We start from the raw sequence: 18261 nt of genomic DNA, 5'->3' as shown, positions 1-18261 counted from the left end.
ATCATAATGACACATGCATGCACAAACACAGCAGCAATGTACTCTCTGCATGCATGTTTACATTAGACGTGCCACAGCCTTTACAGCAAGCAAGCACATCAAGGTGCTGCTCCTAAGGCTGATTCATTAACCCTCCCACTGACACACATACATGCGCAGCCCTGTTCCGAGGAGCGCAGGTTGTCTATCACGATGGTGCAGTAGCTACGAGAGCCAATTAGAAGTGCTAATCAGCATAAAGCGCCACTTTCCACCACAGCCCATACAAGCAATATTTTTCTCTCGCTCTCTGTCGTTGTCTTGTTGTCCCTCCCCCTCATGATGACTAAATTACTCCTGATTACGTTGGTTCTGGCCGGTAACTGTTAGATGTGGAATTATTTTCTTCGCTGTCAATCTGCAGCAACTTCAAGAAGAAGCGCCTCAGCGAGCAAAATGTTCCTTCACATGGCTGGCATAAACAGCAGGCAGCCAATGTTTTATGTGGCAGTTTTTCATTCCACTAGTGAGACTTAAATTTGAACCACATTGCAATATAGCACCATGTCTTTGTTGCCATACAGGGTTTGGACTATTGTGCCCCTCTCCCTACACATACACATAACACAGCAACAGAATGGTGGGATTCACTTAGTCTAGTTTCAAAAGAGGAAGGTAAAGATTAAACCGGTTCGTTCCTGATCATTTTCGAGGAGCAGACCATCGCTGAGAATGAGCCATGTGTGGATTAAACACATATTTGATTAAAACTGCATTTGATTATTTTTTTTCCTCCAAGTCCATTTCCTTCCACGCTGCCTCCTGAACCCCCCTGATGGATTTGTGGGTAGGAGCGTGCGTGCACTGTGTCGTACAGATGAGGACTCGGGACTGATTACAAAAACAAATTAATCTTTATTCAGACGGGAGTGCAGTAAATCTCTCAAAACACAAACAAGTATTTACAGCTCCATAATCGTGTGTAACAAGAGGAGTTGCATAAAATCCTCTAGAAGAGTACGCCCTGGCTTTTTAATGTAAGGCTGCAGAGGGGCGGTTTTGAGCAAAACTGATTAAAAGCAGAATCTGATTACGATCGTTCATATTCAGCTCTGAAAGCCACCCGCCTGTTTCTCAGGTGCAAATGGGTTTAGTGAAGAGGATTATAAGACATCCAACACTCGGCCTGCTGTGTAATGGGACAAAACACAAGGTATACATGAGGAGTCTTCTGGAAATACTTGGAGAGCAGCTTGCAGGAAAAAGAACAGAGCTTAACTATACTGCAGGAAAGATGAGAGAGGACAAGAGAGAAGAGCACGACCTAGTAAATTAAACCTGGCGAGATTGGGTTTATCCTTAATGCAGCTTGTAAGACAACTGAACAATAGAAATGTGGGTGTCCCTATTACACAGCGCAGCCCCGCACTGACTGGATCGATATGACATCAAAGCTCATCATCAAACTCAACTCAAGGCATTGAAGCTATTCTGCCTTTCAATAGTCAAGGCTGGGGTGCACCATCCTAAGTGCTGACCACTGCCTATCAGAGAGCGAGGGTTGAGTGTTTACCTGCTTAAATAGTGAACAGTGAGAAACAGAAAATATTTACACTGAAGCATCTACAGTGCAAGTCCAGATGCCTTGGAGCTCTTACAGCTGTTCTTGGACATTTCTTCACAGCATCTCAGTGGTTGACCAGTCCATAGGTGATGACGTCCTCAAAGTCCTTGAAGCTGATGTGGCCGTCCGAGTCGTGGTCCACATGTCTGTCAGGAGAGAAAATACACAAAGTAATTTAAGGCAAAGACTCTCAAAAAAAAGAGTCTTAGCTTTAAATTAAGAGCAAGATTCCATATTAAACATGGTTGATATACGCTGATATAGCATTATAGTCACAATGGCATAGGCTTTTACCACCCTGTTGCAGCTTCACAGCAGAATTATAATTGCATGTAAAAATAAATCCGCCTTTACAGTAAAATAAAGCTCTGCTGATCATTCAACACAGTTTAACAATAAATGGTCTTAAATGCTGGAGCTAATCTATAACTGCTAATTCACCCTTTAACCCTGAATATTGAATGCCACTCATCATAGCAACGCAGACAATCTTGCCTGGCTAGTAGCTAACGCAAAGGCAAAGAGCAAGATTTAAGACAAACTGACTTATTTGCGTTTATAACCACTCCAGCTGGTTTGTTAATACTTTTAATCTGCAAACAAAAACTGTCAAACACTAAAACAAAGCTGAGGTCAGTTTTTTTGGTCGAATTTTCCTGTTCCACCTTAACTGCTGCAGCTGTTATGTATATTTAAGGTGGAACGGAAAAATTCACACAAGATGCTGGAGAATAAGAAGGTGACATCAGCCTTGTAACAAGTTGAACATTGAGAGACATTTTACAGGAAACTTTCACTTTTGAGGAAAAATGTCCTGCTGGAGATGCAAGAAAAGCAGCCAGTTTATATTTTACAGCCATTACTAGGACATTAGCACATACTGAGATATATTTACAGCCAAGATGGTAAAGTGGACATAAAACATTGTGGCTCTGAAGGGTTGTTTGATGTTCACTGAAAGGTTAATGGCTCTTCTTCACATTTGGGCACAGACAATGGCAATGTGGTCGGCAGGATGTTATTTTTCAAGCATATCATGGCTATCATTAATATTTTCTACAATACTCACCAACTACATGCTTTCAACTACACTCACCAGCCACTTTATTAGGTACAGTTGCTAGTAAAAGGTTGGACCCTTCAGGTTTTGCCTTCAGAACTGCCTTAATTCTTCGTGGCAGACTTTCAACAAGGTGTTGGAAATGTTCCTCAGAGATTTTGGTTGGTTATTTGAGTTCCTGTTGCCTTTCTATCATCTGGAACCAGTCTGCCCATTCTCCTCTGACCTCTCACATCAACAAGGCATTTTCATCCACACAACTGACCGCTCACTGGATATTTCCTCTTTTTCAGACTGTTCTCTGTAAACCCTAGAGAAGGCTGTGTGTGAAAATCCCAGTAGATCAGCAGTTTCTGAAATACTCAGACCAGCCCGTCTGGCACCAACAACCACGCCACGTTCAAAGTCACTTAAATCCCCGTTCTGATGCTTGGTCTGCACTTCAGCAAGTTGTCTTGACCACCTCTACATGCCTGAATGCATTGAGTTGCGGTCATGTGATTGGCTGATCAGCTATTTGTGTTAACAAGCAATAAAGTGGCTGATGAGTATATAACAGAATCCAAATTCTTAATTAGTACAAGAACTATAATCCGTATAATTCTACAACAGATGTACTGCATGATACAATTAAAAGGTTCATCCCGCCCTGCGAGTGTGCCTAGTTGGCCTTGATTATGGATCAAGGTCGAAGTTTCATCAGAAACACTGACGAAAGTGACATCTGCATTCAGATGTGTGGGGAAAAAATAGGTAAGCAGGGATGGAAATTGTGGTCAAAAGCACAACCCAATCACTGTGATGCTTGTGCATTAGTCTGATACGTAAAGAAAAATAGGAGAGCAACTGTTCTTCAGGTGATTGAGATTGTCTATGTAGCACATAATCACACTGTCTTAGCAAGAATTGTCCATACACAAATACATAGAGATTTATGCATTGTATAAATCCCTCTTTACAAAGACAAATGTACATTTGAGAATTCAGAGGAGTAAAAACCATCAACACTGGTCAATGGAGTTGTGGAAATAGTGATCTGGCCAGACGAGTTATCTTTCACCAAAAGTGGGAGAGTGCACATGTGACGTTCAGCCCTGAATGCTTAACCTCCTTCAGCGAGGGGGTCTGCTTGTTCTGTTATCCTATTGTTGCTCTGTTATCCATGGTTTGGGTCAACTTGTCCGCTTATAAGAAAGGGTCACTGCAAATCAATGCAAAGTTATTTGGTCTTTGCAGCCACCAGATTTCAACCTTTCCGCAACAGCATGATCTTGTTAGTTAATGAATCCTAAACACAAGTGCAAAGTAGCCTGAAACAAACTGTACACAGCCAGACTGCCACCAACACAGAAAATCTGAAGGCTATATTGAGCAGCTGTCAGTGACTGATGTTAGCTCAAAGTGAAAAACAGGAAAAGCAATAAAAAAAATAAAAAAAAACTGTTTCAGCTTCCTCCCTCAAATTCAATATGTCATGCTGTCTTTAATTTCAACACCGGTCATCTTCATCAGTATCCCTCTTGGTAATGCAAGCTGTGTATGACATGGTGTTATTCTGGAAAAAAATATATATCGATAAATACCTAGCCAGTAAATATTTCCTATGCCCTCAGACTGTATAAAATGGTCATTTGAAGCTTGCAGTCCCACTTGTTTCCAGTGCCGGTGGCCATGTGCTGTAATAACAGAATGGCAGCAGTGGTGGCAAGCCCACACACTCCTCTCCCTGAGCTGCTCGTCTTGCACTGTAAAGCCACGAGTGAGTGCTGCCTGATTGACTTGAGTGAGCTGGCGCTTGACTTATTTCATGTCCTGATGGAGGTCCTTCCCCAGACAGGTGGTGGGCGTGGGAGGGAGGAGAGCCACTCATTTTCAGCCGACTGAGCCTTTTATCAGGCCTGAGGGTGAAGGCATGCACTAAGAGCAGCCAGCCCAGTGGAAGAGGCTTCAGCAGCAGGGCAGGGTTTATACTTTTTCCCCTGGCAGTCTTGGATATGGGTGATGAGGGTAAGAGTCGCACAGATGGTGCTACTGAATGCTTGCAGGAAAGGCTCTGCTTATAGCGAGTTCAAATGAGAGTTAGCCATTATAGCAAGGTACGTAATATAAGCCATACAGATTACTCTATGTAATGCAAACCATATAGAGTACAATATGTAATACAAACCATATAGATGAAGTGGCATAGCCAAAATGTCATTTTAAGAGGGGCCGAGTCGAGGGGGCTAACTAGGAAGCATTGCATCCAAGGACCTAGCTGTAGTGATGCTGACAACCACCAACTAGCCTGCTTCATTGCCACTACAGTAGACCAAAGGGAAAACAATAAACTGCCAGAATATCATAGAACATATTGACTAATAAACCACAGGCCTACCTTTTACAGCACTAGGCACAGATTTCTGGGGCAAATGGTTGAAGACTGTAGCTGTGTTCCAACGCCTAAGCTGCAGCCGAGATAGTGCGGGTCCTCGGTAGGACTGTCCTATGAAGACTCCTTCTTAGTAGCCTATTGGTCACAAAAATGGAGCAGTCCTAACGAGGCTGCATGGTGACGTCACCAGAGCGGTGCAAAACCTAGGAGTGAACTGGTGAGAGAAAATGGAGCCTGTTGCATTGTGTTTGTTGCTTTTGCATTTCTTCACGGAAATGGAGGAGATGTTCTTATGTAGTATGATAAACTACATATACGCAAATACTTCTAAATAAAATATGATATAAGGACAACATACAATACATGGACGAATGCTTTAATTAATGAGTCATTTTACACTTCATAAGCTAACGAAGACAAACTCAAGGACATGAACAACATACTTTTTAAAACAAGCTCTGCTCCAACGGCTTTGTTTTCCTCCATTTATATGGAACTGCTTGGAACGCTTGGAAGCTTGGAAGCAGTCACTTTTATTTCCTTATGCTGGAGAGAAGTCACAAGGATCTAAGATCTCAGCACTTTTGGCTCATCCTGTACAATAAGAGTGCAAGGTAAAATACATTTTGAAACATGTGAAGCACCAGGGCATCAGGACAGCACTCGAGCAGTGAAAAACAAGGGGGGCTTCCAAATAAATAGTCCTGCCCCTGATATACAGTACAACATACAATACAAACCATATAGAATACCCTAAACATATAAAAATCACATACTACGCAATACAAACCATCTCAAGTACATTATGTAAAAACACTGGCTGGATTAAGTATGTAGACTCCATTATGTAATACAAGACCACCTGAACACAGCTTAATTCAAGGCAGTAGTAAGTTACTAGGTTTAATAGTTGTGTTAGAAGACAAACTGTGTGAGACTCTCGATTTGGAATCAGACACCCATGGAAATATGTAATACAAGCCAATGGGCTCTCTCCAATATTAAATATATAATAAATCTGAACTAGACATACTAACTGTATAACATTGGATGTGTTACAAATAAGATCAGGGATCTAGAACTGCTTGCCATAGTTGACATACTGTGTAGAAATCAAAGATCATCAAGTCTTTATTCCAATTTAAAGATGTGACTTCAGCCACTTTCCTATCTTCTACACACTCCAGAGCCATCTCAATGGACCAGAGAGGAAATGTTTCTGTGAGCTCTCAGAGTGAGCAAACGCTCGATGGCATCGGCAGACGAGTGAGGATGAACGAGCAGATAAAGACGATGCGAGAGCAAACTGAATTGCATCAGTGCAGGGAAGGAGGGAATTACAGACTATTGGAAGAGCTTTCTTTTTCACTCAGTGCCCACTTCTCGATTGGAGATTAAACTCAAATGGCCATACTGTTGCTGGAGTGGAATCTCCTATTTCCTGCTCACTGGATCTTCCTTACCCTATCCGTCGCTTACTGCCAACATGTCACGCAAATCTGAGAGTAGCTGTGTTGCACCATCTGATAAGACCACGCGCACATGCAGAATTCATTAAGTGGACATTGCAGCTGAAGCCAGAATCAATCCAGGGTGAAAGTCACTACAAGCAAACCCATCTCTTCTCCTGTGGGTGAACAAAAGAACAAACATGGGTGGGGATATTCGCGGAGGGAGGCTGTATGTTTTCCTGCCTCATTCTCTCACTGTGTGATTTCTCTATTACTCCGAGCAGCAGACTGATCGAGTGCAAACACAGCAGATGTGAGGGAAATTTGGTAGCAACAGGGAGGAGAATTAAAACAACATTAAGTATCCAGCAACTGGAAAATCACACTTTCTTGTTCCGTGCGGGTGACTCCCATTCAAATGGAAGTGTGCTACGGATTTAATTAGATTCTAATGCGGTCCTCCCCATGGAGGAAAACCATTGAGATGTCCTCAGTGCTCCTCTTCAGAGACCCTACACCTCTCCACTGCTCTCAACACATGCCTAAGACACCCAACGCTACTTCAGCACTGGCAGAACTGATGCTGTAGCCATAATCACGAAACTTGCTATTAAGAATTGATTAGAGTGAATGACTGCATGTGCTAACAATCTAATTAAGCAGTGATTGTGACCGCTTTATGGATCACTGTGTTTGTCTGACTTATCTGACAAGAATGTCGAACAAAGGTGCCAAGCAAACTTGAAGACACAATAGAGATTCTTCAGGCTGCTTCTTCTGATAGCCTGCTCTGACACAGTTATCTAAGCACTGTCATTCAAAGCAAAAGTACAAAATCTTTATCAGGGCCAGGGTTGTAATATCCATCCATCCATCCATTTTCCAAGTCGCTTCTCTGTCAGGGTCACAGAGGGGTCATCGATGACTGCTGGGTTGTAATATGTCCCCAGAAAATGGTAACAGTGGCAGATTTCAAATTATGTTACTGACAATGGTGGCCTATACTTTTGGACTTTCAACTGAAGTTCTTTCAACCACAGTCACCAACTCTGGAGATCTATAGGGCTGCCAAGCTCAGCTCCAACCCCACCCAGTGCCTATTTTGCGAGTTTGGACTGTGCCTTCAACATGTAGTGGTAGTATGAGGGAACACTGATTGAGGGAGGGTAGAGTACTCTGAGACCTTTGGCTGGAGTTCTGTGCAGCTTCCCCCCTTGTAACTGTGGCAGTACTGTCATGAGACGGAGGAACAGGGAGGAGATGGGGTGGTTGTGGGGATTCTGAGAACTTTGTCATGGGAAATGGAAGGCAAGCATGTGAATTGTGTTAGAATGGAGGGTTAAGGGTTTCAGGCATGTTTCTCCTCCCAAACTTCAGTTATTCCATAACTCCATTTAAATGCAAAGTGTGCTGTGTCTCATGACTAAAAAGAAGCAGGATGCATTTCTTAAGGAGGCACACAAGGAATTGACAAGTGGGTAAACACAAGCGAGTGATCTGAAAGAAAACAAAAGACTAAGATAAATGATAAGCATTGCGAAACTGACATAAATGAAGTTGACATTTTTCAACTTAAATGTACAGTTTAAAACTGCTGTGCAGAAGAGACGGTCTGCGTTGCTCTCCAGACGACAATGCAAAAAAGCACACTTAAGGCACAGTCTAAATGCCTCCATATTCAGCTTATAAAGACCTTCTAAAAAACACTGATTATCTAGGGCAAGTGGGCTTGATTAGGGTTGGAATTAAACATTAACATAAGGTAGATCTCCTTAAGCTGGGCTGCTAACCGCTGTATACAGCTGTTTTTATATGGGATGTTTTCATGCAACTATTTGCATGTTTTAAGTTGTGTGCAACATAATTTTCTTTATGACAGCTACACAAAACAATTGTAAAACAATTTGCATGCATTTGATTACTCTGCTAGTTAGCCAAATTAGTAGCTGTTTAAACAGCTGTTAACATCTGCTGGCTAGTTATTTCAGCTGGTTACAGGAATCTGAGAAACGCAGGTAATTGACAAAATAAAAAATTACCAAGTGTGCATGACATAGATGAAGAGCATTTCTGTTTTCAATCAAAAACTCAGTTTAATTTTCTTGCACATTGACCAGGTGACCCCCGCCCCATCCCAGCACTCACTGGGTGGAAGGCAGAAAACACCCTTGACAGGTCACCACACATTCACACCGAGGGGCAATGTAGCATGTTTAATTCGCTTGACTGCATGTTTTTGGACTGTGGTAGGGAACCAGAGCACCTGGAGGAAACCCACGCAGACTCCACACAGAAACAGAAATGGGGATAGAAAAAAAAAAAACATTAATTTGATGTTGATGTTGTTAAACATCATTACATTCCACGTTATAAGCAGTTTTTGATAAGCTGTTTTATGAAACTTGTTACATGGTTGCAACCCTTGTGGTTGAGTCTCAAATGAGTTATGAATAAGTTACAGGATGTATTACATAACGTAACACAAGTGAAATTAAGTTTTAATACTATTATTAAAACTAATGCTGCATGAAAGTGTCACCATATGAAACTAGCCTACACCCCTACATAGTACAGTACACTCTGGTCTTATGTACTGCTAGCTGTCCCTAAGTTCAAATTATTCAAGAGTGGGGGTGGATCCTTGCATCATAGCCCCTAAACTCTGTATCTAAGGTCTTTTGATCTGGCTCTGACATTGCACTTTTGTCCATATTTTAGCTCGCTTTCAATCCTGTTAATACTGTTTTTGTTCATTTTCATTTATCGCTGTGATCCACACACTCAGGCAGTGACCAGGCTTCAGTGAGTGATGAGGAATTTCCTGGAAAGTGAGCAGTGATGAAAGCTCACTGAAGCATGCAGATCTTCTAATTACTGCATTGTCATAGCTAGAATACCGTCATAATCAGAATAATACCACTCGGCTATGGGATGTTGTTTTCATTATGATGCCACGTGGCAGCTGTATCTGTGAAAGCTCAGCCGATTGACTCGTCCAAGAAGCAGCCAAACTCATCCAGACTTCTCAGAAACACTTGCCGCCTGTGATCGGTGCTGTTTCAGATAACGTGTGCAGTAAAAGAGTGAAATAGAACCTGGACAAACAGAACAGCAGGAGCGCAAGGCTTCTTAAGTACATAGGATTTGTGCTGGGACAGAATCACTGTGAAACCGCGAATGGGAAAAAAGACTGGGCAGCATATCCTCAGCAAAAATGTGTTGGACAACCCTAACTGAGATAAATATTGCCTGGCCAATGTGTTGCTCTCACTTTTCCGTGCCAGAATTCCCTGTGGAGGATGCAGCACTCTTCCCAGGAGACCTAGCCCGGTAATGACATCATCAACGCGCACCAGAGGCACAGGTATATTAATCTGAAGGCTGCTTGGCTGTTCTTTTATTTCTTTATTTTATTCTTTGCTTTTTTTTTAAAAAGGGAGCTGTGGGAAAAGAGGCATGGCAGAATGCAGGGGCTACTCTGTCATTGTCAGAAGAAGCACACTTAGCTCCCATACTGACGCTGCAGAAAAGTGAGAGAAAAGATGCTCGGCCAGCTTCACTTGCACGACCTCTCTGCGCAAACACTTAGTGCTGAGCGTTATGATTTAGAGCACAGAAAAGCATGTGTCCAAATTGTGCTATGAGGCAGTAAATCAAAGTTAGCTATGATATCAGCTGCTAAAATGCACGGATCCAACATCTGGTCTAAAAAACAAACAAACAAATATATGGTTTTTAGGAATTTATATACGAAGCATGACTTTATTTAGACACGGATGAAGTCAAACATGTGTATTCCAAATGTTAAGAATGTCCTTTCAACAAAAATCAAACCACCTTGGGAGCCACAACATTTTATGTCCATTTTACCATCTTGGCTGTAAATATGTCTTAGTATGTGCTGAAGTACTAGAATAGGCTAAAGACTTACTTTCTGCTTTAGCTCAGCTTTAGCAGTTTTCTTGCATCTCTGGCAGGATACCTTGTTGCAAAAGTCAAATAACGCTAGTTTCTTGTAAAACTCACATAACTCACCAGCTACTTGTTCGAATTTTCCCGTTCTACTTTACTTGGTGCCTGATGCGGCAAAATGTATCTGCTGCAGAGTTTAAGGTGGAACGGAAGAATGTGAACAGGCTGTGAAGTTTGTTGGTTCGTTTTGATTTTTTTATTTTTTATTTTTAGTGATACTGACAGATAACAAAAGTACACAATGTATACAGTATCATGTACACTATTTGCTTCTAGCTATAGTTTTAAAAAAAAGTTCAAAATGCTTAGAAATTTGAATTTTTATTGTCTGCTTAGGGTTATTATGCAAGCTCTTCCAGGTTTCTGTTCACTGTTTACTTTGTGAAAGTTGTGAAAACTTGCAAAATGTACATAAAATAGAATGCAATGATGTGTAAATTTAAATCCTACATTTAATTTAAAAAAGCAACATATCAAATTCTGAAACTGAGAAAAGTGATTGTTTTTTTTGTTGTTTTTTTTAAAAGATACATGTCCAGTTTGAATTTGATGCCAGCAACACATTTCACAAAAGTTGTGACACGGGTATGTTTTTCACTGTGTTTCATCACTTCTTGCTTCAACAACACTCTGTAAGCGTTTGGGAACTGAGCATACCAATCGATATAGCTTTGAAAGTGAAATATTTTCCTGTACTTGCTTGATACAGGACTTTATCTGCTCAATACTCTTGAGTTTCCTTTGTTATATATTTTGCTTCATAGTATGGTCAAAGTTGGTGACAGATCTGGACAGCAGGCAGGCCAGTTTAGCACCCAGACTCTTATACTATGAAGCCATGCTGTGGTAATATGTGCAGTATGTGGTTGGCATTGTCTAACTGAAATAAGCAGGGAATATATATTATATGTATATGTATATCTATATATTATATGAATATGTATATATATATATATATATATATATATATATATATCTGATTCAGCATTAATGGTGCCTTCACAGTGGTGCATGTCACCCATGCTATGTGCTCCCATCACAGATGCTGGCTTTTAAACGCTGATAACAAGTCAGACAAATATGAAATAAGTGAAAATGTGTTTCAGTAGTGACAATTCTTTATGTTCCACACTGATTTTCAGACTTTGGGACACATGTACTTCAAAACAATGGGATCTAACTGCTCACCATGTGTCCATGAGGGACAGGAATGCAATCTTATTTCCAGCTGTAAAATGCAGGAGTATGGCTAAAAATAAGATTACATTTCTGGACTGAAATTCTTTGTGTTTCAGTGACATGAAAACACTTGACAGCCTTCTGAAAACCACACTGAACCCCTGAATTATTATTTTTATTTTTTTATAGACATTATTTTCACAAGCTGAAATTTATGAGTTAGGGTCTGGGACAGCTACCAACAGAAAGTGCCTTATAAATGATAAATAATACATTTATTAGTCCTCGAGGCCCACTGCTCTGCACTTTTTGTGTCTTCTCTGCTGCTAATAAACCTGATCACACTAATCAGCTCATTAACAGCCCATTATTGAGTTAAAGAGGTGGGAAAAGCGCGAGGGTTGAGAAACACTGCCCTAAGGTACGGTACTGGTCACTTATTCTGTACCATACTGCACAGCCTGGAGGAAAAATGGCAATAGAGTAGCAACACTCAGGAAGCATGAGTTTAACCTTTTTAGTGCTAAAATCATCTGAAACTCTGATATATTTGGAAAATGTTGTTATATCGAGTTTTATAAATACTGACCAGCATTACGGATGCTATCTCATAATTGCAAACATTGTGTTTCTGCAGGTGGGGAGGCAGTGGGAGAGCAATTGCGCTACAGAGCCATGCTCTGATTGTGCCTTAATTGGGACAACTCATGGCGCTCATACTGCTTCTCTTTTTCATGCCCCCCCGCCACCCCCTTCTGGAAGGAGAAGGCTGGGGCCGTGGTCTTGGAGCGTGGCGTTTTCTTCTCTGATCGATGGAGAGCTGCTGCGCCACGGGAGAGATGTTACGGCTACAGCCCCCTTTTTAGATTAACTAAATCACTTCCATTAAAAGCGGTGCGGCACGCTGTCATGGCAACCCCTGAAAGCATCAATGGGAGTTGTGAAATGTGCAGCAGAAATGTTCTTCCCTGCCCATAGCCCCCAGACGCGATATTGATGCCGCTGTCATGGGTGGCTGGCTTTCGCCTCCGCCACTACCTGCTGAGCCTACAAACGAGAGGAGGCTTAGGCCTGGCAGTGTACGACAAGCATCCATACATCTAATCCCAGCGCATACATACATAATCCCAAAGCTGCTTAAACACAGGCGCCGTCGCACTCATCTGTCGCTACACAGCGCTTTCTTCAAACAACACGGCAGATCAACAGACACTGTGATTAAAACTCCGTCATGGCTTTTAGAGCTACATTCCCACCACAAAATCAAAAAAGATGCAAAGAAAAGTGCAAAAACCTATAAACTGACTAGATTAGCTTTAGTAAACGATACACACCAGATATGCCCACTTTGTATTTACACACATTCACCTACCAGATATGTACATCATATCTGGTAGGTTTACAAACACTGACTGTAGCTGTAATCTATAACTGAAAAATTTATCTGCCTCCTTCTATCCCATCCATCAATGGAAAAGGACCACCACAGGGCCACTGCTGGCCAGATACGACCTGAGAGATGGATCATTCTCAGCCCTGTAATGAGTACAACTATGGGCGACATGTGAGACTGATGTTGGTGGGGGGCATCTCAGTCAACTCTATGGTAAGTATAAAACTTGTATTGAGCAAATAACCTATATTTATCAAAATATATTTATCAAAGTTCTGGCTTAGCAGAGCAACTGTGCTACTATTTAGGCTTTTTAATGCAGCATAATTTAAACTTTGGCTACGTTTACACAGCAGATAAAAGTGGCCCAAATCTGATTTTTTTGTTTGGCTGTTCACATTATCTTTTGAACTAAATGTGAACTAAAACTAAATCAGTCTGAACAGATCAGATCCTAAAAAGAACAATGCTTCCCTAAACAGTCATGAAGGCCAGCAAATGCCTTTCGCTCCCGCAGCTTCCAGTTTCGTCTTCACCAGCATCACCGGATCGATTATGAAACTCCAATGGTTCACAGCTAGACTCATAACCCAGAACAAGGTTTGCACGTTAGTCGGTCAATTCTTTGGTTCGTGTTCTTGGATTCTTTAAACTTTACATGAAACGGTTTGGGCGTTTCATTCAAAATTTCTTTGTACATGGAGCAGTTGCAATAAGTCTCTTAACTGTTTGGTACAGAAACATCAGCCTAAATGTTTCTGAGTCTCAGCAGCGTGAAATTATGACGAATGTCCAGTTGTACAGACGTAAAAGTCTCATGAATTTCCGATCTGGCTGTTCAGACTGAGTTGCATTGCTGCAGATATGGATCAGACTTCAGTGCCACATATGAATGCATGGTGGCACGGTGGCACGGTGGGTAGTGCTGTCACCTCACAGCGAGGAGGGCCTGGGTTCGATTCCCTGGATGGGTGACCAGGGTCCTCTCAGTGTGGAGTTTGCATGTTCTCCCCGTGGTTTCCTCCGGGTTCTCCGGTTTCCTCCCACAGTCCAAAGACATGCAGTCAGGCCAAATGGATATGCTAAATTCCCCTTGGGTGTTATTGACCGTCTGTGTCTGTATGGACTGGTGACCTGTCCAGGGTTGTATCCTGTCTTCCGCCCGATGACTGCTGGGATAAGCTCCAGCGACCCTGATGGAGAAGCATCTTGGAAAATGGATGGATATGAAAGCGTCTCAATTCGGAACTGAAAATGTCAGATTCAGTGCATTTTTTGCTGTTCACACTGACACACAGATGACACATCTGTGCCACATATGAGGAAAAGGATCAGATTTGGACCACTTTTACCTGCTGTGTAAACATAGCCTTAGTGACTGCATTGCATGAGAACCCATCACATCAGAATGCAGGCTGCCCCCTAGTGTCATGGAGATCAGTCTTTATACATAGTAGATAGTTTTGATAAATGTCAATATTCCATAAAGTGACTTGACAAACATTTTAGCCCCAAATGTCATCTATGACTCCAACCTTGCAGTCACACATGAGTGTATCTGGCACAATGTGATGAAACTGCTGGGTTGAGAGTGGTCGACCAACCAAAAATATCCAGCCAACAGTGGTCCTGTGATGTAAAACTGACCACTCTTGAAGAAGAGGACTAACTATACACTTACAAGGTGCACCAACAAGGTGGGTGTTTCTAATAAAATGGCCATATTATAACAAAGAACATTATCCCTAAGGCTTCAGCAGATCTTGTTTGCACTTTTAAGGGCCATACAGAATATGAGATATGGGCTGAACTGGCTGATGTCAGTATTCTGTGTGTAATGTGCAAACATCAGAGATCATGCTTCATTTATCAAATAAAATTTTTCAAAATGGAAAAAAAAATTACGTGTCTCATTTTTAATATAAGGACAAAAACCAAAGATGTATTTCACAGAAAGTTACACAGAAGCCTCAACAACTAAATATAAAATAAAATGTTCAGTATTTAGTGTGTCTACTCTTCACCTTTATTACAGCTTCCATTCTTTTCAGAAGGCTTGCGTTCAATATTTCAAAGAAATCTGCAGGGATGTTTTTCCACATCTGCAAAGTTCAATCTTAGACGTTTTTTCTACTTTTCACATTCTAAGTTATTCCAAAGACATTCAATGATCCTGAGATCTGGACTCTGGGGTGACCAGTCTATTGTTCTGAAAATACACAAGGGAGAAAGAATACGCACCCATTTTCTCAGTAGTATTTTGTCATTTTCTGAATTCCAGGTTTGGAAACTCCTGTTTTCCACTTATTTTCCTTTGACTTTGTCCAAGTCGATTATCTTCTATCTAACCTCCTCAGAAATTCTGATCCGGATATGATTCTGATAGGATCGTCCATCCATCCTTTTTTTCTTTCTCTCTTTACTCCAATTGCGCCACATGTCTGCAGCACCAGGCGGCCAGCACTGGAGGACAGAGAGCTGTGCCAGCAAGGACAGCCTATTCTTAAACATCCTGCAGGAGTGGACAGAAACTAAGCTGTTCCTCCAGCAGCTCCACACACATCCCCGGAGAGAGCTCATGCCAAACAGCCAAACACACAGGCTGCCAAACCCTGCAGCCACTCTCACACACATACTCACAAAGGGACACAGACACACTCATGACACAATTACTAGTACTTTAATCAGGACGGAAATTTTGGCCTGTCCGAAAACAGCCCAAGACATTCCTGCCAGAGTCTGACCCAACTCACATAATCAAGTTCAGAGTCTGGACACAAACCAAGTCTGACAAAATTCTGTCTGAAACTGACCCAAACTTACCCATCACTACTAAAAGGCAGATGACACTGGTTAAATTATCATGTAGCAACAATAAAAGTCATCATAAGATAAAAAAATAACACGAAATAATGTTAATAAAACAGTAAGCTGTCCAGAATTAAACTTAAATTTCACTTCAATGGATTTATTCATCAGGAAGTGCTTCCAAACAACATCCCAAAGATTTTTAGTCTGGATAAACTTCCCACAATGCACCTGTTCTCTAATATAGTGAAAAGTTAGCCTTCAGAGTTAGCCTTCATCTGTTCACTCCTAACACCCTTTCTGTACATGAACATTTTACATACCACGAAACAAATTAAAATGACTAAACAAACTAAACTGTACTCTTCTGAACCAAGTCACATTTTATTAGCCTCATGGGATCTTGTGGATCTCGGCGCTGAATTCTGTAAACAACACAAGTGGGCCACTGTAACATACCAGATTAAAAGCCCAAAAGCAGGAGAAAATTCAGGGTAAAATGTGTTGAAAGTGGAAGTCAGGGCTGTGACAACCTAAAACCTTGAATGTGAAAGCATTTGGGTCCCATCAGGATCAGACAAATACACTATATGTGAAAAAGATTGTAGACACCTGCTTATCAGTAGCCATGTTTACATGCAGCCTAATAATCCATTAATAATCTGACTAATAGCTCAATCAGAATAGAACATGTCCACACCTCAGTCGGATTAGACTAGTCCAACTGAGGCCATTCGGAATACAATTTCTATCCCATTGAACGAGGTGGGTAATCCTGTAAATAATCCATTAAACAGAAGAATAATAACTATGTAAACACCTGTATCTGATTACATTCCTAATCAGAATGTTTAAGTATGTTCTGCATGTGTGTCACATCATAGTGAAAGTTTATGACGTTCAACATGGCGGGAGCAGAAACTGGTCTACAGAGGAGACGAAAGTTATGCTTTGAGATTTAAAAGACAGTGGTGGGATGGGCATCCGGCTTATGTGTCTCAGAGCACGACGTCTTCCTCTCACCCTTCTTTAATAAGTACATGTGAGGTATGTTTTCCTGAGTCTGACATCATTTTAAAGCAATTAAAAACACAAGCACTGCTCACTGCTGCTCATCTTACTGTGACTCACGTGATGCTGGCTGTCATGGTAATGTGTACACTACTTGGTACTCTACGCATGTGCATAATTATTCGTAGTGTGTATATAAACAAAGATTTTCCATCAGATTGTTAAGGACAGCGTGTGTATAAACACCTCGGTCTTAATCTATCATCAGAATTAATCCAATCGGATTGGCAAAAATCTTTGCATGCAAACATAACCAATCATTCTTCTGAAATGAAGGGTATTAATAAGGAGACAAAGAAGTTTGTTTCTGCAGTAACAGTCTTTACTTTTCTGGGACAGCTTTACACTAGATGTTGGAACACTGCTGTGAGGATTTGATTGCATTCAGCCACATGAGCATTAGTGATTTCAGGTACTGATTTTGGCTGATTAGTTCTAGATCCCAAATGCAAGCCAAATGCATCCCAGAGGTTCCAATGGAGCTCTATCACTCCAGAGAATGCAGTTTCACTGCTCCACAGCTTAATTCTGGGAGACTTTATACCCCTATAGCTGACTCTTGGCATCCAGCAGGGTGACCTGAAGCTCATGTGTGGAGACTACACAATTATATGTGATTATATGCATGCAACTGAACACTTGTATCAGCAATGGGTGTACCTCACAGTAGCTAAATTACAAGGGGTGTTTGGACACTTCTGGGCATACGCTGTATGTCAAGCTCTGACACATACACATGCATGGACAGTCACAAAGACACAGACATCATGCAGATGTACACCTGACATTCTAGCACAAACCACTGAAATACTGCATGAAGAATAAAGGCAGCAGATTGTGTCATGCCATACTGAAATCCTGACACATTCACAGCACAAAAGCCGTAAAGGCGCAGCTTGTGGTTATAAATTAAAATGTGCTTACTGGGAGGAAAGATTGATGACTGCACTATGTGCATCCCGTGACTCTCCTGCTTAGTTAATAGGGGGATTGCAGTGACTTTTCACATCTGCAATCATGCAAGTTACTGAGTAGGCAGGTTCTTAAAGGGAATTAAAAGAGACGTCAGGGAGACATCCTCACAAAACTTGTTGGCCAATTGGAGGATGAGGTAATTTGTCTGGAGGGTCTGCAGGTGGTAAATGGATTATGTAACTGGGAGTGAGAGCCACCCAGACGCAGCTTCTTAGAGCAGGCAGACACAAATGAGGGTAGTGCTTATGTGTTTTCTTGTTTTTCTTTTCCAAGACTATAGATTCCTAATAAATGTTTACCACTCGCTTTGGCCCCCACACACTCAACAACAATCCGTTTAAGTCACGGGAGAGGAAAAAAGTCAATTTATTTAAA

At 41.4% G+C, this 18261-nt stretch overlaps 1 protein-coding gene across 1 annotated transcript in view; it reads right to left on the bottom strand.

The window, feature by feature from the left end:
- Positions 1–874: 874 nt before the first annotated feature.
- The window catches only part of efcab11 (EF-hand calcium binding domain 11), a 90879-nt gene continuing 73492 nt past the window's right edge, over positions 875–18261 (bottom strand). Inside the window, exon 6 of the mRNA XM_017715076.2 lies at positions 875–1749. Coding sequence (XP_017570565.2) covers positions 1668–1749 — 82 coding nt within the window. The 3' untranslated portion in view covers positions 875–1667. The remainder of the gene's footprint in view (positions 1750–18261) is intronic.

The sequence above is a fragment of the Pygocentrus nattereri genome, chromosome 10 (assembly GCF_015220715.1).
Source record: "Pygocentrus nattereri isolate fPygNat1 chromosome 10, fPygNat1.pri, whole genome shotgun sequence".
Classification (NCBI taxonomy): Eukaryota; Metazoa; Chordata; class Actinopteri; order Characiformes; family Serrasalmidae; genus Pygocentrus; species Pygocentrus nattereri.
The sequence above is the reverse complement of the archived record's forward strand: the minus strand, read 5'-3'. Positions and strand labels throughout refer to the sequence as shown.